The 26,342-nt window shown below is 44.0% G+C and overlaps 1 protein-coding gene across 1 annotated transcript; it reads left to right on the top strand.

The window, feature by feature from the left end:
- The first annotated feature begins 516 nt into the window (after nt 1–516).
- akr1d1.L (aldo-keto reductase family 1, member D1 L homeolog) lies at nt 517–25,956 on the top strand. Its single transcript, NM_001096170.1, is given in 9 exon segments — nt 517–630; nt 10,898–11,065; nt 19,189–19,305; nt 21,474–21,551; nt 22,051–22,173; nt 22,392–22,501; nt 23,354–23,519; nt 24,104–24,186; nt 25,498–25,956. Coding segments are annotated over 7 exon segments (615 nt in total). The 5' UTR covers nt 517–630; nt 10,898–11,065; nt 19,189–19,293; the 3' UTR covers nt 25,541–25,956.
- Nucleotides 25,957–26,342: the final 386 nt, after the last annotated feature.

Below are 26,342 nucleotides of genomic sequence, written 5' to 3'. Positions count from 1 at the left end.
TAAGGCATTTTTCAGTAGCAGTAGCACAAAATGTATCCGTCTTAAATATATTGATAATGGGTTGAGTGCAGAGGACTCTTGTATTTGCTTAATTCAGTTAACCCTTTAAAATATCTAACAGTTGTTTTACAATGGTCCCAATTTAGCCAGGGTAAACCCCCAATGGACCCCAGTTTATAGGAGATGTCGGGGGGACCATGTTTTAGGACCTTAAAGATCATTTTAAAGTGTTGGATGTCCAATCACAAAGCAGGACATACCTGTTCTTTACTAAGGGAGCTCTTTGGGTACCATCAGACAATGACAGCAGTACTGGGGGAATATACAGAGTATTTACAGGACTTCTATGTCCATAGGGACACACAGTACAGAGCAGGCTTTCCCCCCACCACCTGAAAGTGGTTCCCGTCCCCACTCCACCCGAGCACTGTCCCTCCCATAGTTTCCTCCCTGTATCCCGCCCCCTGTGCCGGTTAGTTATGAACCTCCAGGTGCTCCCAGTGCTGAGTGTTCCTGGCTCCCTCCGGCAGCAGCAACATGGAACTAACTGCCGAGCAGCACCGCATCCCCCTCAATGATGGCAACTCCATCCCTGTGCTGGGACTGGGCACCTACTCCTCTCCCCGAACTGTGAGTACCAGCCGGCAACATGGGTACTAGAGGGGGGCAGTTGTCCCAAACTTAATACTGTAACCAGTGGGGCATTTATATCAGAATCAGTAAGAGGGGGGTATTTAAGCAGAGCCAATACCAGCGAGGGGCATTCATAGCACTAATGGAACATTTGCCTCACATTCAGTGTCAGTATTAGGTACACTAGCATACAAATGGCACCATTTTTTTGTGCTTTAAAGTATATTTTGTGAGTTGTATTATTATTATAGGTTAGGTATTATCATGATTTTTGTGAATAGAGGCTAAAGAAATCCCCAGCCCTGCGCTGCCTCCGTGTGCCTGGGATCTATGTTGTCATTCCTGTGCACCTTGTAATGATAATTCATCAGCATAATCTCTCCATAAATCTCCATAAATCCATAAATCTCTCTCTCTCTCACGGGTGCAGAGCCTCTCCCTTAGTGCACTGCCACCTCCACAGGGCAGAGTCTTTCCTAGAGTGCAGATTCTGTGCCAATGGGCTCAGCCACCCTCATAGTGTGCAGTCTTTGCCATAGTATATAGTATATAGTATACAGCCATTCCTAGAGTGCATGTTCTCTCCCATAGTGCACAGTCCTAGAGAGCAAAATCTTACCTACAATCTAGTCTCCCTTAGAGTGCTCTCCCCCACTGTTAATAGTCTCTCCTTGAGTACAAATTCTCCCCCACACATTGCAAAGTATCTCCTATAGTGTCTCATTACAAACACAATGGACAGGCTCTCCTAGATTGTATTATCTTCAGTCTCCACAGAGTGCATCATCTCCCCACAATGCACTCCTCTAGAATGTATCATCACCCCAATAGTGTACAGTCTCCCCTAGAATGTATCACCCCCCAATACTGTACAGTCTTCCCTAGAATGCATCACCCCAATAGTGTCCAGTCTCCCCTAGAGTGCATCATCTCCCCACAATGCACAATGTACAGTCTCCCCTAGAATGTATCACCCCAATAGTGTACAGTCTTACCTAGAATGTATCACCCCAATAATGTACAGTCTTCCCTAGAATGCATCACCCCAATAGTGTCCAGTCTCCCCTAGAATGTATCATCATCACCCCAATAGTGTACAGTGTCCCCTAGAATGTATCATCATCACCCCAATAGTGTACAGTCTCCCCTAGAATGTATCATCACCCCAATAGTGTACAGTCTCCCCTAGAATGTATCATCACCCCAATAGTGTAGCAGTCTCCCCCTAGAATGTATCATCACCCAATACGTACAGTCTCCCCTAATGTATCTACCCAATAGTGTACATCTCCCTAGAATGTTAACATCACCCCAATAGTGTACAGTCTCCCCTAGAATGTATCATCACCCCAATAGTGTACAGTCTCCCCTAGAATGTATCATCACCCCAATAGTGTACAGTCTCCCCTAGAATGTATCATCACCCCAATAGTGTACAGTCTCCCCTAGAATGTATCATCACCCAATAGTGTACAGTCTCCCCTAGAATGTATCATCACCCCAATAGTGTACAGTCTCCCTAGAATGTATCATCACCCAATAGTGTACAGTCTCCCCTAGAATGTATCATCACCCAATAGTGTACAGTCTCCCTAGAATGTATCATCACCCCAATAGTGTAAGTCTCCCTAGAATGTATCATCACCCCAAGTGTACAGTCTCCCCTAGAATGTATCATCACCCCAATAGTGTACAGTCTCCCCTAGAATGTATCATCACCCCAATAGTGTACAGTCTCCCCTAGAATGTATCATCACCCCAATAGTGTACAGTCTCCCCTAGAATGTAACATCACCCCAATAGCGTACAGTCTCCCCTAGAATGTATCATCACCCCAATAGTGTACAGTCTCCCCTAGAATGTATCATCACCCCAATAGTGTACAGTCTCCCCTAGAATGTATCATCACCCCAATAGTGTACAGTCTCCCTAGAATGTATCATCACCCAATAGTGTACAGTCTCCCCTAGAATGTAAACATCACCCAATAGCGTACAGTCTCCCTAGAATGTATCATCACCCCAATAGTGTACAGTCTCCCCTAGAATGTATCAGTGTACAGTCTCCCTAGAATGTATCATCACCCCAATAGTGTACAGTCTCCCCTAGAATGTATCATCACCCAATAGTGTACAGTCTCCCCTAGAATGTATCATCACCCAATAGAGTGAATGTATCATGTGTACAGTCTCCCCTAGAATGTATCATCACCCCAATAGTGTACAGTGTCCCCTAGAGTGCATCACCCCCCCCCCACACACACACACGCACAATGCACAATCTCCACTAGAGGCCCCCAGGCTATCAATAAACTGCTAATGCAAAGAGCACCCCCACCCCCCCGGTTTCTAACAAAGGGAACATTTCTCATAATGGACTCACGATTTGCATTGCAATGACAACTTGCACAACATCATTTTAATGTCCTTTTGCAACATGTAATTTAATTGTATACAAAATGACATTGGAATTACAGGTTACAAAGGACATTCATATAAACTGGTGCTAAGAGTTTAGAACTTTCCTCCCACTGGAAATTATTTTGTGTTGGTACAGCTGCTCGGAAGGAGTAACCAATATTCCCACTTGTCTGTGAGGAGATCCCCAAAATGATCAGACGTCGTGGGGGATCAGTCAATGACCTTTGGAAAGGGAGATAATTCAGATATGACTTTTTACTTTGTCTAAGTGTTCAAATCCCACAGGATTGGTCCAGTTCCTAGTCATACTATACCAGCCCAGGGGCATTTCTGTAGCCCTTTGTTGCCTGATGTGGACTTCTAGGTGCCACCCCGGGGTCTCCATAGGACGGCACATTTAGTCTTTGCAAAAACAAGACAAGGGTGCAGCCAATCCCATTAGGGACAAATTGGTGATGTATTGGGGCTGGGTCTTTGCATTATTCTGCAGTACAGGCTCAGCTTTCAGTTTTGTACTTTGCCTTTACGCTTGAAAAAAACCAACCTGTCAGGTTCAGTCTGATTCGGTTCTGCTCATTATTGTGCCACCGTGCACTGACCTTAAGCCTGTGCTGAGCCATAAACATCAGAAATCTACATTCAGGTCCCTGGGGAAAGTGAGATGAAGCTGGAAAGGAACAGAAGCCAACTCTTGCAGTAGAAACTAGCTCAATAGATCAATTGGTGACCCTTAAAGCCAGTCACACATTGGCCATCCTGGGGAAACTGGCTTGGACTAGACAACCCTTTCCATCATTGCTGTTTATCGCACATAGACACTACAACAAGCCATGAGCCATTTGAGAAAAGATAAATAAAATATAGTTGCTGTTGCTGTCTTGACCAGCTCTTCATAGTTGGGTTCATGCCCAATGAATAGGGTTGCCACTTTTTCTGGAAAAAATACCAGCCTTCCTATATATATTGTTTTTTTTACCGGTCAGGCCAACCCTACCAATGAAGAGAAGCTGGAAGTGGGTACTGGAGCAGTGGGATAATGTTACTAGCTGGTTTCAGTTGCTCATAGCTGGTTTCCTCAGCTTTAGTCATTCCAACTGAAAGAGTTCTGGAGAAGATCCTCATTGAACTAGTCCATGTTTCTTATCCCAACTCCCTGTTTAGCTACAGTAGATCAGATGTTGACCTCATTACCTGGATTCCGTTCCTTCTGCACCTGTCCCAAGGCTTATCTGTAGTAGGTGTCTGTTCCTGATAGGGCAGCGATTTGAATTCCATAACAGTCTCATCAATGAAGTCCTTGTGTGACGTCTGAAGTTGAAGTTGGTTCTGGCATATGAACTTTTTAACATAGTCTCAACTGATTGTGATTGGACGTTCTCATTGGACCTCAGGCTGAGTCTTGAAGGTGGCAATTCTTACATCTTTATAACATGCAGGTTCTTTTCCCTGTTTTGATGCTCAGCCAATCCTGTTTTTGTAATGGTTGAACCTCTATCTGACATGATCCCTGTTTGAGGAGTTGCACCCATGTAGTAGGGACAAAACAACATTATGATTCTGGTCTGTCTACTAGCATGTCTACTGAGGTCCAGCCATTTCTTCTGAACATAAATAAAATGGGGTATACCCTGTTGTATGGTGCTATAATAGATCCAGCAGAGCACGTATGCCTTCAAACATGGCAAGTTCCTCTAATGTCCTCATCATTTCTACAAATCTGATAGAGACAACATAGTTCTCCGGTTCATTTCAATGTAAAAGCAGGTCCCTTGTCTAAATGGAACCTACAGGGACATCCATACTGTCTACAATCTATAAGATCTGAGCTGAAGTTAAGGCCATTAGGGCTTTGGTGGGGATTATAACATGAGCAGTTAAGGAAAGAGCATATCCATATCCATCTCTAGACTCTTGTAGGGTTCTATAGTCCGTGCCAGCGAAGTCAAGTGGGACATCACAAACAATTGAATTTATTTGAATCTTCTGTTCTTGGATTTTGTGTATTGCACAGTAGGACATTTATGGCAGACCTCTTCTATGCAGACTGAGACTAATAGTATCTTTCAGGATAAGATCTTATCAGTTTCTAGACTCCCATGTACATTACACATGAGTGTCTATACAGCGATTACCTCTTGTTTTGATACAACTATTTGCCAAACCTCTTGTAGTCATATCTTTCATTGGAATTAAGTTTAAATGAATGCCCTTCCATTGAGCAGAGATATTGAATAGAATAATGTACTGTTACAGAATTGACAGCTGTGTAGAGTGTTGTATATAGTAAATGCATGAACCCCCCCTAAATAATTTTGCACACTGTTACTTATTTTTGTATATGAAAAAGAGTTAAATCAGACAGAAATCCTTCACCCAACTTATCCTCTTACCCTATGCTACAGTTTTATTCCTTTTTAGCTTTCCCCTTATTCTCTGTAACGCTAGAGCAAATTGTTGTATAAGCACAATCTCTCCCCACTATACCTCAAAGTGCTCAGCTACTGTCCCTTCCCAGAGACTATAATCCACTGTTACTATAGACACCATCTCTCCCTACTATACCTGCTATCCCACAGTCACACTTCCTTCCCAGAGACTATTATCCACTGTTACTATAGGCACCATCTCTCCCTACTATACCTGCTATCCCACAGTCACACTCCCTTCCCAGAGACTATTATCCACTGTTACTATAGGCACCATCTCTCCCTACTATACCTGCTATCCCACAGTCACACTTCCTTCCCAGAGACTATTATCCCACTGTTACTATAGGCACCATCTCTCCCTACTATACCTGCTATCCCACAGTCACACTCCCTTCCCAGAGACTATAATCCACTGTTACTATAGACACCATCTCTCCCTACTATACCTGATATCCCACAGTCACACTCCCTTTCCAGAGACTATTATGACACTGTTACTATAGGCACCATCTCTCCCTACTATACCTGCTATCCCACAGTCACACTCCCTTCCCAGAGACTATTATCCACTGTTACTATAGGCACCATCTCTCCCTACTATACCTGATATCCCACAGTCACACTCCCTTCCCAGAGACTATTATCTTCTGTTACTATAGGCACCATCTCTCCCTACTATACCTGCTATCCCACAGTCACACTCCCTTCCCAGAGACTATTATCCACTGTTACTATAGACACCATCTCTCCCTACTATACCTGCTATCCCACCGTCACACTCCCTTCCCAGAGACTATTATCCACTGTTACTATAGGCACCATCTCTCCCTACTATACCTGCTATCCCACAGTCACACTCCCTTCCCAGAGACTATTATCCCACTGTTACTATAGGCACCATCTCTCCCTACTATACCTGCTATCCCACAGTCACACTCCCTTCCCAGAGACTATTATCCCACTGTTACTATAGGCACCATCTCTCCCTACTATACCTGCTATCCCACAGTCACACTCCCTTCCCAGAGACTATTATCCACTGTTACTATAGGCACCATCTCTCCCTACTATACCTGCTATCCCACAGTCACACTACCTTCCCAGAGACTATTATCCACTGTTACTATAGGCACCATCTCTCCCTACTATACCTGCTATCCCACAGTCACATTCCCTTCCCAGAGACTATTATCCACTGTTACTATAGACACCATCTCTCCCTACTATACCTGCTATCCCACAGTCACACTCCCTTCCCAGAGACTATTATCCACTGTTACTATAGACACCATCTCTCCCTACTATACCTGCTATCCCACAGTCACACTCCCTTACCAGAGACTATTATCCACTGTTACTATAGACACCATCTCTCCCTACTATACCTGCTATCCCACAGTCACACTCCCTTCCCAGAGACTATTATCCACTGTTACTACAGGCACCATCTCTCCCTACTATACCTGCTATCCCACAGTCACACTCCCTTCCCAGAGACTATTATCCCACTGTTACTATAGGCACCATCTCTCCCTACTATACCTGCTATCCCACAGTCACACTCCCTTCCCAGACTATTATTAATTTATGTGCTGCTTGTGCACTCAAAAGGTAAATTTGTGATGCGTAATCTCCATCTTTATGAATGACCTAAGGCACGAGCTCCTGTATAAATGCCCCTCCTTTGAAACACAACTTTGGCACAGGGCAGTTTGTTCCTGAACACTTGCAGCTATAAAAGAACGACTGCCACTGTGATTATTTCGCAGGTCTCGCTTCAAACATATAATCTGGGTGTTGGCATGTGCTGCTGTTCTCCATTCATGATGTTCAGAAACGTGGATCTGTGAGGGTGTGAGGCAGTTTAAGGGACACTGTGTTATCATGTTGACATTTCCATTGTTTAAATATTTGTATTATGTTTTCTTGCACTTCTCATTAGTTCTGGAATGTTTTGGCTCGTAGATATATCAGTTTACACAAAAAAACATCTTTTGGAACTTCGAAGGGATTTTTTAGCTTTAATAAGTCACTGGTCTTGCTAATTAATCTTGAAAACGTTTCAACAGCGACTTCAGTTCAGTAGTAGCGGAGTTGTTACTTTCCCTTATTAAGGTCGTCACTGTATTTATTTATTCTACTAGGGGGAGCTGTACATCGAGCAGCTGTGATCTGTGCAGCCACTGGGACAGAATGCTCTGTTATACAGATAGCTAGAATCTCAGCTGCCATAAAGCAGGGCAGGACTGCTGCTTACAATGGGGATCAGATAGGATCTGTGCAGCCACTGGGACAGAATGCTCTGTTATACAGATAGCTAGAATCTCAGCTGCCATAAAGCAGGGCAGGACTGTTGCTTACAATGGGGATCAGATAGGATCTGTGCAGCCACTGGGACAGAATGTTCTGTTATACAGATAGCTAGAATCTCAGCTGCCATAAAGCAGGACAGGACTGCTGCTTACAATGGGGATCAGATAGGATCTGTGCAGCCACTGGGACAGAATGTTCTGTTATACAGATAGCTAGAATCTCAGCCATAAAGCAGGACAGGACTGCTGCTTACAATGGGGATCAGATAGGATCTGTGCAGCCACTGGGACAGAATGTTCTGTTATATAGATAGCTAGAATCTCAGCTGCCATAAAGCAGGACAGGACTGCTGCTTACAATGGGGATCAGATAGGATCTGAGCAGCCACTGGGACAGAATGATATGTTGTACAGATAGCTAGAATCTCAGCTGCCATAAAGCAGGACAGGACTGTTGCTTACATTAAGTTTCAGTCATGGGGTTCGTCCAAAGGGTTGTCCATATACCCCTACCTAATCTGCCCCTCATTAATACAGTGCCGGAGTCAATGGAAGAGGGCAGAGGTCTTTCTTTGAATAAATTTCAGAAATATGGTCGTTTTTGCCCTGCCCAAGTATTAGCAAATGAGTGAATGTCTCTCTGGCTGTTTCATGCTATTTCCGACTCATGCATATGTTCCTATTTTTCTCTCTTTAATGAGTCTCGTGTTGTCTTTCTGTGATGTTCCTGTTTGGGCAAGGCACCTCTTTTGCTCCGTCAGTGACTAGTTGGTGACACTCTGTTCTGAGAAAGGGGTGGTGTACGTCTGCCCTTAAGGAATTTCTGTGGGCAGATCTCGACTGGCGAGTTCCCGTTGGCATCTGCCTCTCTGGGTGAGAACTGCTGAGCTGGAAAGCTTCTTTTACTAAGTCATTGTCACTGTCTGTGCGAACAGAGAGTTCCAGTTCAGGCGATGTACCATCATCTCTGCCCAGTTTGAGCAAATGAAGTCTCGCCAATCTGCAGAGCCAGAGTTATTCTACCAGCCCTCGCCAAACAAGACTGGCAAGCCGAACAAGGACCAGCTCACCCAAATGTGTATTTATATATATATATATAAATATATATATATATATATATATATATATATAGCATCACACAAACATTACACCTTTTAGTATGTTATAGAATGACTAATTCTAAGCAACTTTTAAATTGGTTTTCATTGTTTTTTTATAATTTTTTAATTTGCCTTTTTCTTCTGACTCTTTCCAACTTTCAAATGGGGGGGTCACTGACCCCATGTAAAAAACAAATGCTCTGTAAGGCTACAAATGTATTATTATTGCTATTCATGCCTCCTAATCATATTCCAGTCTGTTCATGGTTGCTAGGGTAATTAGGACCCTAGCAACCAGTTTGCTGAAATTGCAAACTGAAGAGCTGCTAAATAACACAAAAACCTCAAATAATAAAAAACTAAAACCAATTGCAAATTGTCTCCAAATATCACTCTCTACATCATACTAAAAGTTATTTCAAAGGTGAACAACCCCTCTAAACAGTTTTATCCTCCCTGTTTCCTCCCTGTTTGTTTTGGATGGCAAGAAGAGGGCAGGAATTTTTATTATACTCATCCGTTCCTCCCCCATTAATGTGATTTTATTTTTTTAAACAGTGGGAGTTTGTTAATTAGATACCAGTGTAGCATTGGGGGTACTTCTCCTCCGTTGCCAAGTTTGCCTGCAATTGTCTGGGGCAGAGAAGAAAACAGCAGCCCATAGGCGCCTATATAGAATATACAATACTGGCTGTGGGAGGGGTATTCTGTCTATTTGAGAGGAGCCAATAGTTATGCATTTAGATAACATGGAAGAGTCCAATGCACTAAAACAATCTACTTACAGTTAATTGCTTATCACCTGAATTAGCTACACAACGCAATGTAGCAGTAGATGGGTATTCACTATATTGCATAAATAATGGCAACATAGGTATTCCCCTATACTAAGCACAATTCAGCAGGAACAGTCCCCTAAGTTTTCTCATAGTCTACAGAGAGATCCCATAAAACGATGGCAGCATAGGTATTCCCTGTACTAAGCACAATTCAGCAGGAACAGTCCCTAAGTTTGCTCATAGTCTGTACAGAGAGATCCCATAAAACTATGACAGCATAGGTATTCCTCTGTACTAAGCACAATTCAGCAGGAACAGTCCCCATGTTCCCTCAAAGTCTGTGTTGAGAGAGATCCCATAAAACTATGGCAGCATAGGTATTCCCCTATACTAAGCACAATTCAGCAGGAACATCCCCCTAAGTTTGCTCATAGTCTGTACAGAGAGATCCCATAAAACTATGGCAGCATAGGAATTCCCTTGTACTAAGCACAATTCAGCAGGAACAGCCCCTAAGTTTACTCATAGTCTGTATAGAGAGATCCCATAAAACTAGGACAGCATAGGTATCCCCCTGTACTAAGCACAATTAAGCAGGAACAGTCCCCATGTTCCCTCAAAGTCTGTGTTGAGAGAGATCCCATAAAACTATGGCAGCATAGGTATTCCCTGTACTAAGCACAATTCAGCAGGAACAGTCCCCTAAATTTGCTCATAATCTGTACAGAGAGATCCCATAAAACTAGGACAGCATAGGTACCCCCCTACACTAAGCACAATTAAGCAGGAACAGTCCCCATGTTCCCTCACAGTCTGTGTATAGAGAGATCCCATAAAACTATGACAGCATAGGTATCCCCCTGTACTAAGCACAATTCAGCAGGAACACCCCCCCTAAGTTTGCTCATAGTCTGTACAGAGAGATCACATAAAACTATGGCAGCATAGGTATTCCCTGTACTAAGCACAATTCAGCAGGAACAGTCCCCTAAGTTTGCTCATAGTCTATACAGAGAGATCCCATAAAACTATGGCACTCATAGTTTGTTGCTATATATTGCACTCAAAGTTCTTTCTTACAGAAATCCTCCTGTCGCGACTAGATGGGTGGATTGTATTGTACTAAATAATTGGGCACTTTCAATGGGCATTGTATGCCAAAGACCTTACCTTTGTATTATCCCAACATGTAGCTTTGGGTAACAATTGCCTCTTCTGTTACAGACACCCAAGGGAACCTGCCTGGAGGCAGTAAAACTGGCCATAGATCTTGGCTACCGACACATCGATGGTGCTTATGTGTATTATAATGAACATGAGGTGGGTCAGGCCATACGGGAGAAGATCGCTGAGGGAAAGGTCAAACGAGAAGACATTTTTTACTGCGGCAAAGTAAGTGATGTCTTATCACGTTGCAACTCTACGATATGGGATGAAAGGGAAACTATGACTTTTTTTCTTTAGGTAGTTAGCAAATAAGCACTCACCCCCAATTCTTACTCTAACTGGTTTTCCTAACTAACTCGGCCCCCTAAGCTCATGACAAGGTTACAGATATATAGAAACATTGGGGTAACAGTCACCCTGCTATAGTTCCAGGGTTACCCAGGGTACAAATAAGCACTCACCCCAAATCTCCCCCTATCTGACCTTCAGACTGAGCCCCCTTAGCTCATAAGGTTACAGATATATAGAAACATTGGGGTAACAGTCACCCTGCTATAGTTCCAGGGGTACCCAGGGCACAAAAACACTTACCCCAAATCTTCTAACTGGCCTTCAGACTGGGCCCCCTTAGCTCATAACAAGGTTACAGATATATAGAAACATTGGGGTAACAGTCACCCTGCTATAGTTCCAGGGGTACCCAGGGCCCAAATAAACACTTACCCCAAATCTCCCCCTAACTGACCTTCAGGCTGGGCCCCCTTAGCTCATAACAAGGTTACAGATATATAGAAACATTGGGGTGTCACCCTGCTATAGTTCCAGGGGTACCCAGGGTACAAATAAGCACTCACCCCAAATCTTCCCCTAACTGACCTTCAGGCTGGGCCCCCTTAGCTCATAACAAAGTTACAGATATATAGAAACATTGGGGTAACAGTCACCCTGCTATAGTTCCAGGGGTACCCAGGGTACAAATAAGCACTCACCCCAAATCTCCCCCTAACTGACCTTCAGACTGGGCCCCCTTAGCTCATAACAAGGTTACAGATATATAGAAACATTGGGGTGTCACCCTGCTATAGTTCCAGGGGTATCCAGGGTACAAATAAGCACTCACCCCAAATCTCCCCCTAACTGACCTTCAGACTGGGCCCCCTTAGCTCATAACAAGGTTACAGATATATAGAAACATTGGGGTGTCACCCTGCTATAGTTCTAGGGGTACCCAGGGTACAAATAAGCACTCACCCCAAATCTCCCCCTAACTGGCCTTCAGACTAGGCCCCCTTAGCTCATAACAAGGTTACAGATATATAGAAACATTGGGGTAACAGTCACCCTGCTATAGTTCCAGGGGTAACCAGGACACAAACACTCACCCCAAATCTCCCCCTAACTGACCTTCAGGCTGGGCTCCTTAGCTTATAACAAGTTTAGTGCTTAAGCCCTTTATGCTGGAGTTTCCTTCAGTTTTGGGGGGCACTTGAACACCCCATTTGCTCTGTAAAAGGCAGTTGCAGCTGAAGTCAGGCAACGAGGATTAGTGTAAGTTGGAAGCAGGGCAAAGTCGACAGGTAGAAGCCAAATGGAGAGAAAAAATAAATGTGTAAAATCAGGCCCAGGGGGTCCATAACTAGTCTATTGCTAAGTCGAATTCTCGCAGCTGGTTAAATAAATCCTTTACTTTAGGAATGCCTGGGAATGGGATTATTCCCTTGATATAGAACGGTAATGCGATCTGTTATTATTATGTTGCATCTGTAGAACACATTATAGTATTTCCCAGCAGAGAACAGAGATGCTCAGTTTCCCCGACACAAACACCCCTCGCTCTGGCCTGGAAGGTTAAATATACTTGTTTACGCTCACCGTTATTTCTAGGGGGTTTCATACTGAGAATTGAATAATCAGAAATAAATGAGTAACCCCTGATTACAGATATGATCTGTTCTATTTTATTTATTCCCTAAACTAAAGAATAAATTAATTCATTTATTGGTCTCTGTTTAGCAGATCTCCCTGAACTGTCTGCTGCTGGCTAGAATCTAAATCGCCGGTGGGATGGCACTCGGAGCTGTTCGTTTTCCGAAGTCGCCCCGAAGTTTCCTCATGAGGCAACTTCGGAAAACAAATCAAACCTATTGCCATCCCGCCGGTGATTTACATTCTATCGTGTGTCTCTGCCCTTACACTTAACCAGGTGCAGCTCCAGGGGGGGGTTTAGGAAGGGATCACTGTGACTTTAAATCACTCTTGATTTTTTTTTAATTGCATTTCACTTTATATTTTTATTTAAAGGGATTGTTCACCTTTAAAGGGATACTGTCATGGGAAAAAATGTTTTTTTCAAAACCCATCAGTTAATAGTGCTGCTCCAGCAGAATTCTGCACTGAAATCCATTTCTCAAAAGAGCAAACAGATTTTTTTATATTCAATTTTGAAATCTGACATGGGGCTAGACATTTTGTCAATTTCCCAGCTGCCCCTGGTCATGTGACTTGTGCCTGCACTTTAGGAGAGAAATGCTTTCTGGCAGGCTGCTGTTTTTCCTTCTCAATGTAACTGAATGTGTCTCGGTGGGACCTGAATTTTATTATTGAGTGCTGTTCTTAGATCTACCAGGCAGCTGTTATCTTGTGTTAGGGAGTTGTTATCTAGTTACCTTCCCATTGTTCTTTTGTTTGGCTGCTGGGGGGGAAAAGGGAGGGGGGTGATATTACTCCAACTTGCAGTACAGCAGTAAAAAGTGATTGAGGTTTATCAGAGCACAAGTCACATGACTTGGGGCAGCTGGGAAATTGACAATATGTCTAGCCCCATGTCAGATTTCAAAATTGAATATAAAAAAATCTGTTTGCTCTTTTGAGAAATGGATTCCAGTGCAGAATTCTGCTAGAGCAGCACTATTAACTGATTCATTTTGAAAAAAAATGTTTTTCCCAATCAAAATTATTTTATTTCTGGTTCTGACTCTTTCCAGCTTTAAAATGGGGGTCACTGACCCCACCTAGAAAAAAAGGCTCTGTAAGACTACGCATGTGATTTTTTTAAATAATCATATTACTATTCAGAGCATCCCCTAATTATATTCCAGTCTCTTATTCAGATGAATGCATGGTTGCTATGGTAATTTGGATCCTAGCAACCAGATGGCTGAGATTGCAGACTGTAGAGCTGTAGAGTAAAAAGCTAAATAACTCAAACTACAAATACTAAAAAATAACAACCAATTGCAAATTGTCTGAGAATATTGATCTCTGCATCATAGCAAAACTTAACTCAAAGGTGAACAACCCCTTTAACTGTTAGTATGATGTAGAGAGGGATATTCTGAGACAATTTGTAATTGGGTTTTAATTTTTTATTATTTGTGGTTTTTGAGTTATTTAGCTTTTTATTCAGCAGCTCTCCAGTTTGCAATTTCAGCTGTCTGGTTGCTAGAGTCCAAACAGTGGTGTAACTAGAGTGCAATGCAAAAAAATCTTCAGAGAGGCCCAGCGCACTCCGATCCCCATCCTCCCACCCATTTCCCATCCTGCCTCAGCCCCACCCATGTCCCACCTCCTCCCTGCCCACACCCCACCCCTACTCCACCCACTCCCTCCCAACTTGCTTCCTCCTTCCTAGCCAGTAAGAGAGCGGTTGGGGGGGAGGAGTTTTATTTAGCTATAGGGGAAGCAGACCCCACAGTTTAGTCCCCCGGGTCCTCCTGCAACTGAGGGGTCTACTTCATCTATAGTCACTGGGTCCGAATTCAGACCTCTCCTATTCATATTCCAGTCTCTTATAATAAATAATATGCTGTATTTTATAGGCTGAAATTCCGGTACCAGCCAGGGCCACAACTAGATATAGACAGAATAGGCCAATAAAAAACAACTATATAGTTACTTTGTTCCAAACCTCCCTGGTTTTGGAATGGGCAAGTAGGAGCTGTCCTTGCCATTGAGGTTGTTACGTGGAAGGGGATGAGTTGGAGCTGGGACAAGAGTTAATTGCCTTGGGTACAAGGACTTCTTGACCTGGCATGGGTATCAGCCCTGAGATTCATTATTGGGGTCAGTGGCGTAACGAGATGTTACTTGGCCCCACATCAAATTATTTTTTAGGGCCCCAACATATCCAGTGGTTGTCCTGTTTTACTAACATATGTTGAAATTACTCTTTATTTGGGCCTCACGGGGCCCCTAAAACTCCTGGGTCCCCACAGGGTCTGCTTCTTCCCCTGATTAGGGTTGCCCTTGTCTGGTTTTTAACTAGACAATCTGGTTTCTACATGGGCTTTCTGATTGAAAACCACCTGCCTAGATATGAGAACTCTGAAACCCAGACAGGACTTTTCCTTGATTGCAGGGTCGGAACTAGGGGTAGGCAGAGTAGGCACGTGCCTAGGGTGCAAAGCTGTGGGGGCGCCAGGCACGTACCTTACCTGCCTTCTACCCCTAGTCCGGTCCCCCCTCTCCTTGCCGAATCGCGCTTCCGTGCGCACTAACATCAATTCACTCATGAGCGCTCCTAGTGGCCACCATGACCGGCCAGCTTGCCTAGGGCACCTGGCCGGGCCTGGCTTTGCTTGATTGACATGGTATTTGGCGAATCATAGCCACCCCAACATCACCAGTTTTTTTTTTGGGCCAGGCGATCAGGGGAGCGGGTCTGGGCCGGTGGTGGCCCATGATGCCCGGGCCCACCAGGTTTTTTCCTGGTGTCCCGCTGGCCCAGTCTGACCCTGGATGGGGGTCCTCTGGATCTTGGAAGATAAAAAGGTAGCAGCCCAATAGCAGTAATGACCTGGGCCATCAAATTTCCCCAGCAGCTCCCCATCTTTGATCTTATTAGGCATCTTTTGAGTGTCAGTGGCACTGCACATGCTCAGTGTGCTCATGGATGTTGCTGAAAAGCTAAACTTAACGATTAGAGATGCACCGAATCCAGGATTCGGTTCGGGCAGGATTTGGCCTTTTTCAGCAGGTTTCGGATTCGGCCGAATCCTTCTGCCAGGCCGAACCGAATCCAAACCCTAATTTGCATATGCAAATTAGGGGCGGGGAGGGAAATCACGTGACTTTTTGTCAGAAAACAAGGAAGTAAAACATTTTTCCCCTTCCCACCCCTAATTTGCATATGAAAATTAGGGTTCGGGTTTGGTATTCGGCCGAATCTTTCACTAAGGATTCGGGGGTTCGGCCGAATCCAAAATAATGGATTTGGTGCATCCCTATTAAGGATTATGGGAAATCCTAAAGCAGAAAGTGAGGTTCATCTGTCCTAGAAGCTCACAATCTACCTTGTACAACCAAGAGCATGTGCAGTGAATCAGCAGAAAAGATGAGGAGCTACTGGGGCATCTTTGGTGATACAGATCTTTACTGCTAAAGGGCTGTGGTTGCCTTGGGCTGGTACAGAAGCCCAGAATATACCGTGTAGTATTTCTAGCCTACTTTTTTTTTTTTTTTTTACTAAGTTTTATTTCTCCTTTAAGAAACACCCTTGTACATTCCTTGTTGGAAGGACTCCTGGTCCCAGTCAAGTTCTCGTGTTCCAAGCGCCGTCTCTGCTAATGGGGCCCCTCAAACTTGTTGGCTCGTTCCCTTGGATGTCAGCCAAGGACACAAACGGAGAAAGTGGTTTCTATACTTTGTGCCTCGGCTACAGGATTTGTTTCCTTAGCGCTGATGAGATATAAATGAAACCTGGGGGGAAATGTGCTTATTTCACAGCAGCAGAATTAATATTATTAAAAAAAAAAAAAGTAAAATCTGCGCTGTGTTCCAGGCAACATCTGATCTGCATTACCGACATCATCATCATTTAGAGGCAGCTAACTCACGATTTTGTATCTGGACGCAGTTAGTAGAGCGAGGGGTTTCCAAGCTCCTGTCGTATAAAGTTTCTTTTTTGAAAGATATTTAATAGGTTTTCCTTTATAATTCATTTATTGGTCTCTGTTTAGCAGCAGCACTAGTGACCCTTAGAGGGGTGAAATATCTGCGGCCTTCCAGCTGTGCTTCAGCTTCATGCCCTAGAATATCTACTGTCTCTCTAAGAGACACCCGCTCAGATTCGGGGAGATTTAGTCACCTGCAATAAATCAACTTTTCTTTGGGGTGACTTATCTCCCAAAACTGCCTCCCGATGGCTAGAATGTAAATCGCGCGGGATGGCTCTCGGAGCGCTTCGTTTTCCGAAGTCGCCCGAAGTTTCCTGGTGAGGCAACTTTGGAAAACAAAGTGCTCCGAGTGCCATCTTGCCGGCGATTTACATCCTAGCGGGAGGTAGTTCCAGGAGATTAGTGCTTTCCACTCTATATTTTTCTTTAAAGGGGTTGTTCATCTTTGAGTTGATGTAGAGAGGGATATTCTGAGACAATTTGTAATTGGTTTTCATTTCTTATTATTTGTGATGTTTGAGTTAATTAGCTTTTTATTCAGCAGCTCTCCAGTCTGCAATTTTAGCAATCTGGTTGCTAGGGTCCAAACGGTAATATAACTAGAGTGTGCGAGCCTCCTGCAAAAAAATCTTCAGAGGGCCCGGCGCACTCTGATTCCCATCCTCCCGCCACTTCCTGTCCTGCCTCAGCCTCGCCCATGTCCCACCTCCACCCCGCCCACACCCCACCCTACTCCGCCCACTCCCACCCAACTTGCTTTCCTCTTCCTTGCCAGTAGGAGAGAGCAGTTGGGAGGAGGAGTTTTTTTTTAGCTATAAATGAAGCAGACCCCACAGTCTGGGTCCCCCAGTTCCCCGGGTTCTCCTGTAACTGCAGGGTCTGCTTTCTCTATAGTTACGCCCCTGGGTCCAAATTACCCTAGCAACCATGCATTGATTTGAATAACAGACTGGAATAAAAATAGGAGGGTCTGAATAGAAAGACGAGGGCAGAGACCAGTGTCGGACTGGGACACCAGGGGCCCACCCAAAAACACTTAGACCAGGGGCCCACCCAAAAACCTTGAGACCAGGGGCCCACTCAAAGTATTATTTTCTTCCTTTCCTTACTCAACCTCTGTTCTCCTATTCTCTTTTCCTTACATACTATAACCTATTATTCCATCTATTTAGCCTCTTTATTCTCATTGAAATAGGGAATGACCATGAAATAGGCCAAATGTTTAGAAGCAGGAGGGCCCACTGACATCTTGGCCCACCGGGAGTTTTCCAGAGACACACACTTAAATTTGGGGAGATTAGTCGCCCTCTTCTTCGGGGTGACTAATCTCCCCGAACTGCCTCCCGCCGGCGATTTTCATTCTAGTCGATGGGAGGGCGTCTTGAGTATAAGCCATACTCTAAGGGCAGAGACACACGCTGCTATATTGGGAGATTAGTCACCCATCGACAAATCGCTTCTTCTTCAAGTGACTAATCTCCCCAAATTGCCTTTCCGCCGGCTACAATGTAAATTACCGGCGGGATGGCAATCGGTGTGCTTCATTTTCTGAAGTTGCCCAAAGCTTCCTCACAAGGAAACTTCGGGGCGACCTCGGAAAACGAAGTCACCAGAGTGCCATCCCGCCGGTAATTTACATTGTAGCCGGCGGAAAGGCAATTTGGGGAGATTTGTCAACTGAAGAAGAAGCGATTTGTCGATGGGTGACTAATCTCCCAATATAGCAGCGTGTGTCTCTGCCCTTAGAGTATGGCTTATACTCAAGACGCCCTCCCATCGACTAGAATGAAAATCGCCGGCGGGAGGCAGTTCGGGGAGATTAGTCACCCCGAAGAAGAGGCGATTTATCACCAGGCGACTAAATCTCCCCGAATCTGTGTCTCTGCCCTTAGAAAGACATAAGAAGTAGGGATGCACCGAATCCAGGATTCGGCCTTTTTCAGCAGGATTCGGATTCGGCCGAATCCTTCTGCCCGGCCGAACCGAATCCGAACCCTAATTTACATATTCAAATTAGGGGTGGAGAGGGAAATCACGTGACTTTGTCACAAAACAAGGAAGTAAAAAATGTTTTCCCTTTCCCACCCCTAATTTACATATGCAAATTAGGGTTCGGTATGCGGACAAATCCTTGGTTCGGCCGAATCCAAAATAGTGGATTCGGTGCATCCCTAATAAGAAGGTGAAAAATTAAACTCCAAGCTTCAATATTACAAAAACAGTCAAATATAAATAGAAAGTAAAAAGGGACTAAAAGTCTTTATTTCTGATGAACTCTATGAAAACAAGTGAACTGTCTAAAGTGTTGGAAGGAGAACAGACCCTTTGAAATAAATGAATGTGCCCAATTTCCTGCTCCATTACCCCATTATCCTTCCCACTTCCACTCATTGGTTTCAATGCTTTAACCGTTGATAAATCTTCATTTCATTTCAACGTTTGAAACTGTTTCAGCTTTGGAGCACGTGCCATCCACCTGAGCTTGTGCGGCCGACATTGGAGAAGACGCTAAAAACCCTTCAGCTGGATTACGTGGACCTGTATATCATCGAGCTGCCCATGGCTTTCAAGGTGACAAATCATAATACAGTCCATTGAAAAACTCCTCTTGTTTCTCACATTCATCACTATGACTTCCTTTCACTTTCCTCTCTAAAGGAGAACTAAAGCTCAACAAAGTAAATGAAGGTCTGAAGATGCCCGCAGTAGTTCTTTCCTTTTGATTAAAGGAGAACTAAACCCTAAAAATTGATGTGGCTAAAAATGGTATATTTTATATAGTGAACTTATTGCACGAGGCTAAAGTTTCAGCTTGTCAATAGCAGCAATGATCCAGGACTTCAAACTTGTCACAGGGGGTCACCATCTTGGAAAGTGTCTGTGACACTCACATGCTCAGTGGGCTCTGATTGGCTGTTGAGAAGCTAAGCTTAGGGGTCGTCACTAATTATCCAGCAGAAAATGAGCTTCCCTGGCTGTAATATAAGCTGATGCTACAGGTTTGCTGATTATTCAATTCTGATGCTAATTGCATTCGTTTCTGTGCTGCCATGTAGTAATTATGTGTATTAATTACTAATCAGCCTTATATTGTGACATTTCTATTCTATGTGTACTGTATATTGTGAGTGGGTCCCTAAGCTCAGTAAGTGACAGCAGCACAGAGCATGTGCAGTGAATCAGCAGAAAAGAAGATGGGGAGCTACTGGGGCATCTTTGGAGACACAGATCTTTACTGCTAAAGGGCTGTGGTTGCCTTGGGCTGATACAGAAGCACAAAACATAATGTACAATATTTCTACCTACTTCTTTGGTTAAGCTGTAATCAAAGAGAACACTCTGGGCTGCTGTCATTTGCCTGAGCTTGGGAGCCTTCTGCCAATGTAACATATTTATATATACATATATATTGTTTCAAAGGACCCCACTCCAAGATCAGTGAAGCATTGTTCTTTATTCATACTTGTATATCCAACGTTTCGGCCCTAGTTAGGGCCTTTATCAAGGATAAAGGATAACTAAGGGCCTTACTAGGGCCGAAACATTGGATACACAAGTATGAATAAAGAATAAAGAAGCTTCACTGATTTTGGAGTGGGGTCCTTTGAAAGAATTTATATGCTGTATTTAGCCCAGCACCCCAAAGACTGTCTCAGAGTGCGAATATATATATATATATATATATATATATATATATATATATATATATATATATATATATATATATATATATATATATATATATATACATATACACAACCCTGAAGCTCAGCTTCTCAGCAGCAGCCCAGAGCCCACTGAGCATGTGCAGTGCCACTGACACACAAAAGATGCCTAACAAGGGGAGCTGCTTAGGGCAACTGTGAATGCCTGGATTATTAATGTTAAAGGGGCGCTGAACCCAGTAACGTAACCAAATGTTGCCGGGGTTCCGGTGTAGGTCGTGCACAAACAAAGTGGCTGTGGTGTAGCTTAGGCAAGCTAGGGTGTGTGGGTTCTGGGAAGGCTTTCCTTTGGGAAATAGGGTGGTTGTATATAGTGTCACATTCAGCAGTCACAAGAAGATAATGGTTCATCCTGTGCAACATAATTACAGGCCTGGATTTTCCTCTACGGCACCCTTAGGCCGCATGGTCCTAGCTCCTGCCTTTGCATGCCCCCCCATGAGTGCATACATGTGCCAGAGCGCTGGGGAGCTGCGCGTCCCCAGTGTTCCTTAGAAAGCAAATGCAGCCCCTTTAAATTCTGCTACCCTGCGCCTTCCCCACAAATCTGTGCCTGCATATGAAAGGTTAGCACAATCTCCATTAAAAAGGGCCATCTAATAAATTCTGTGCATTCAGTTGCTTTGAAGTTTAGGCAGAGGTGGGCCAAGCCGGCCAGGCTCCCTAGAGAACCAGGCCAGCCACCTTGCCCCTTCTCACGCATGCTCTCGCTCATTCACATGGTGACATCACACAGAAGCCCACTCAGTTATGTAGTGACGTCACAAGGGGGCGGCAAAGAGCGCAAATTCTATTTTGAATGTGGGGAAGAGGGCCCGGACTAGGGGTAAGTAGGCCCCTAGACACGTCTCTTCTGTCTACCCCTAGTGCTGGCCCTGACTTTAGGCAACTTGATCTTTAAGGCATATTATTGCCAATACCTAGATGTTAGTTGCCCTTAAAAAAATGAAGGTCAGGTGGTTATATGGTTCAGCTTATTTTACCAGTTGTTTTTTTTTCCCTCTCTCTTTACAGCCTGGGGATGAAATCTACCCACGGGACGCAAATGGAAAATATCTGTATCACAAGACAGATCTGTGTGCAACATGGGAGGCAAGTGATATCAGTAGATCAGACTTAATTATTTTATTATCCTTAATATCCTTATTTCAATCTCTTGTCCTAAACCTCTGGTGATTACTGGAATCTCTTTACCAGTCCTGGTTTTAGGGCAGAGACACACGCTGCTATTTCGGGAGATTAGTCGCCAGCGACAAATTGCTTCTTCTTTGAGCAACTAATCTCCCCAAACTGCCTTCCCGTCGGCTAGAATGTAAATCGCCGGCGGGGTGGCACTCGGATCACTTCGGCTTTCCGAAGTTGCCTGAAGTTTTCTCGTGAGGCAACTTTGGGCCACTTTGGAAAACTAAGCTTTCCTAGTGCCATCCCACCGGCGATTTACATTCTAGCTGGCGGGAAGGCAGTCTGGGGAGATTAGTCGCCCGAAGAAGAATTGATTTGTCGATGGACATCTAATCTCCCGAAATAGCAGTGTGCGTCTCTGCCCTTAGCGTATGGCTTATCTGATCATGTTTCTTTACTGATATTCCAGGCGCTGGAGGAGTGCAAAGACGCAGGGTTGGTAAAATCCATTGGGGTCTCCAACTTTAACCGCCGGCAGCTGGAGCTGATCCTCAAAAAGCCAGGACTAAAATACAAACCTGCCACCAACCAGGTAACTTGTTACTCAGCCTGATTCTTAAATCAATTGCAATGTTACCCTGTTGTAGTCAATAGAGTCTTAAGGTGGTGATACGGGACCTGTTAGTCTGACCTGTTGGTTTGGACATCCATAAGGATAAGCTATTTCAGAATTAACAGACAAATTGCAGGGAAACAAAATACTCATGTAAGTATATGAAACAAGTGTCTGATCATCTCTGTTTGGTGTAGGTTGAATGCCACCCATATTTCACCCAACCCAAGTTACTGGAGTTTTCCAAACAACATGACATTGTGACTGTGGGCTACAGTCCTATTGGAACCTGCCGTGATGAAACATGGTAAGTTATATTCTGTATAAAGGCTGTTTAGCATTAGGTTTGGGGTAAGTGCTTATTTGTGCCCTGGGTACCCCTAGAACTATAGCAGAGTGACTGTTACCCCAATATTGCTATATATCTGTAACCTTGTTATGAGCTAAGGGGGCCCAGTCTGAAGGTCAGTTAGGGGGAGATTTGGGGTGAGTGCTTATTTGTGTCCTGGGTACCCCTGGAACTATAGCAGAGTGACTGTTACCCCAATATTTCTATATATCTGTAACCTTGTTATGAGCTAAGGGGCCCAGTCTGAAGGTCAGTTAGGGGGAGATTTGGGGTGAGTGCTTATTTGTGCCCTAGGTACCCCTGGAACTATAGCAGAGTGACTGTTACCCCAATGTTTCTATATATCTGTAACCTTGTTATGAGCTTAGGGGCCCAGTCTGAAGGCCAGTTAGGGGGAGATTTGGGGTGAGTGCTTATTTGTGCCCTGGGTACCCCTGAAACTATAGCATGGTGACTGTTACCCCAATGTTTCTATATACTGTAACCTTGTTATGAGATAAGGGGGCCCAGCCTGAAGGTCAGTTAGGGGGAGATTTGGGGTGAGTGTTTATTTGTGCCCTGGGTACCCCTGGAACTATAGCAGGGTGACTGTTACCCCAATGTTTCTATATACTGTATCTGTTACCTTGTTATGAGATAAGGGGGCCCAGTCTGAAGGCCAGTTAGGGGGAGATTTGGGGTGAGTGCTTATTTGTACCCTGGGTTCCCCTGGAACTATAGCAGGGTGACTGTTACCCCAACATTTCCATATATCTCTCACCTTGTACAGTCCAACAGGTTTGGATTTTATGTTACGTCTGCTTTCTCCAGGGTCAATGTGTCTTCCCCTCCACTCTTGGAAGATCCTCTCCTGAAAGCCATTGGCAATAAATACAGTAAGACAGCAGCCCAGGTAGCTCTGCGTTTCAATGCACAGAGGGGAGTTGTGGTCATTCCAAAGAGTTTTAACCCAGAACGAATCAAAGAAAACTTTCAGGTGAGAGTACAGAGATTTGGGAATGTTTTATGACATAAGTCAGTACCCACAGTATGACCTCCTAGAACATTGGATTTTCAGGCAGCAATGGTGGCGTTGTTAGAATTTCCCAATTACCTTAGAATCTGTTATTTTCTGTTTTCTATGACCCTTCAGAATTGAGGAGATGCCACCATAAAAATGTTCCTGTTCCCCATCTGAGTGCGGCAAGGCATGTGCCATTATGTTGCTCAGGTCCTATTTTGCTTTTATCACTCGCGCCACTCTTCATTGAGTTGGATTCACTATCAAAACAATTCTTTCGAGTTATTCATCTATGATATTGTTCCATTCCTGCCAAATACCCATGCGTTGTGCCAATTTTCTTTTTTCCATGCCATAAATTGATTTAATTATTTACTAGGATAAATGCCCTGGGTGGGTGCAAGGTCATGGTTCAAAGTCAAAAAAATAACAGTTCTGAAGCGAGTCTTTTCATTCTTCGTGGCTTTAATACTAACCCATATCTGGACCATCCCAAGTCACCATCATATTTATACAGAAAATACTTCTTCAATCATCCCCCTTTTTTTTTGTGTAAATAGATTTTTGACTTCAGTCTGACGGACAAGGAGATGAAGGACATCGAGGCTCTGAACAAGAATGTTCGCTATGTGGAGTTGTTGATGTAAGTGAAGATGATGTCAATCCTACTGAAATTCAAAAGGTTTTTGGCCAGGTCCACATCATGCCTAAACTAGTACCTGTTACCAACTAGTACCTGTTACCACCAAACCAGCCTCACCATAACCCTTGTTCAATCCAAGCCAAGGATGTTATTATGACATGCTCCCAAAAATATATGGAGAAATGACTTCTAGTGGGACCTAATGGATATTTGATCATTGGATCATCCCACTTGTTCCTTGTCCATCAAATAACACAATTATCAGCCTTACTACCCTCAGCCTGAGCAGTGGACTTGAAAGTCTACTTGGCTAAATTGTAAAATCTGTTTTAGGGCTTCATAAATCGTAAATATGGGTCAAGGGGGTTCGTTTTGCTTATAAGGTGGGACCATTGTAGTTCTGGGCCCCACTGTCATCTTTAAGGAACCAATGGTTCCTTTATCTTTTAGGTCCCATGGATTTTTCCATAGTCTCACCTTTGCTCAGTTGTGAGAGTCCATCTTTGCTGTTCCTTTGGTCAGCTCAAACCCCATAACCCTATAGGCCGGCCACCAAGTATCTACAGCAAGGTGTGCCATATTATGGACTTGTGTTGCATGCAAGGTCAAATAAAATGGGAGGCTACATTGGACTAAATGCAGACTGACTGCATAGGGATACCTTCCCAACTGCATGGGGACCCCCTCTTACCAGCTCTTTAATTGTAGAGTTGTGCAGTGTTGTTGCCCAATATCTTCTGCTGGGTCATGCCTGATGTCCCTCACCAAGTTGATCTGTTCCCGGCTTCCACTATGAATGCTCCTGGATGGCGATCAATTCCTGAAGCCCAGACACCGACTGCTGAAGATGGCAGCCACCGTCCTTGCAGTGCAACTCCGTTGCTGCAAGTGCTCCTGAACCCTTATGTGTGGTCAGTGCTATAGGACAAATATTAACATACTAGTAGAGTGATCCCCAAGCAGTGCCTCATGAGAAACATGTTTCTCACCCAACCCCTTGGATGTTGCTTCCAGTGGCCTCAAAACAAGTGCTTATTTTTTAATTCCTGGTTTAAAAGCAATTTTTGGTTGCCTAAAAACCAAGTGTAGTGCCAAATAGAGGCTCCTGTAGGCTGCAGGTCCACATATGGTCTACAAAATGGCCAATCATAGCTCGTATTTTGCATCACCCAGGAACATGTTTCATGCTTGCGTTGCTCCCCAATTCTTTTTAAATCTGAATGTGACTCATGGGTAAAAAATGTTGGGGACCCCTGTAGCAGGGTATGACTTCCTTTGGGCAAGTTTTTGAGTTTGACTTTTTTGTTACAGGTGGAGTGACCACCCGGAGTACCCCTTCAAGGATGAATACTGATGGGCCATAGGCCACCCTCACTTTCACATAACCAATGACCCAGTCTCTTCCTCATTGATCTGGAATGGACGGAATATTTGGGGAGACACTCAACGCCTCTATAGGACAAACCTTAATTTGGTTGGACCGCAACCGGCATGTTAATGCCCATGAAGATGGCTGGAGCTGTACAGTCCAGCAACAGCGCAGTTTTATTTCACTATATTTAATTTTTATTAAACTTTCTATCTTTTCCATCTTTTGTATCATCGTAGTCCATTGAATGATATGCATGTACATTGCATTTATAGCTGTGATTTTACTTGCTACAGTAGGAGGTTTACAGAATTATCAGACAGCTCAGCTTTAGAGTATTTACTGCCTTACTACTAGTTCATTGTAGCTCTGCTGACAGTTAATAAAGCGACATTGATGTACCCTCATATAACAATTCGTTTTTCTAATGTGAAATACCATGACCTGAACATACAATATATATGTAATTACTGCCTTTCCCCTCCCTTTAATGAACATGTTACTGGCTCAAATTGCAGTTTCAGTCTTTCCGATGTCTTCTTTGTTCTCAGGCTAAACACAAGGCACATTTGCCTTTTTTTTACCTCCAATAGCATTTCTGCAGTGTTGAACAGGGACACCTCCCTCACCCCCAAAAGACAGGCTTGGGGGTTTTGTAATAAAAGTCACAAGTCGGAACAGGGGTATAGTAACCCATGGCAGCCATTCATCAGCCCACAAACATCTGATATACAATATACAGAGAAGGAATGTTCTGGGCACACAATAAGCTATACCCTCATACTGT

Source organism: Xenopus laevis, chromosome 3L (assembly GCF_017654675.1).
Source record: "Xenopus laevis strain J_2021 chromosome 3L, Xenopus_laevis_v10.1, whole genome shotgun sequence".
NCBI classification, from domain to species: domain Eukaryota; kingdom Metazoa; phylum Chordata; class Amphibia; order Anura; family Pipidae; genus Xenopus; species Xenopus laevis.
This window is presented reverse-complemented; position numbering and strand designations above follow the sequence as displayed.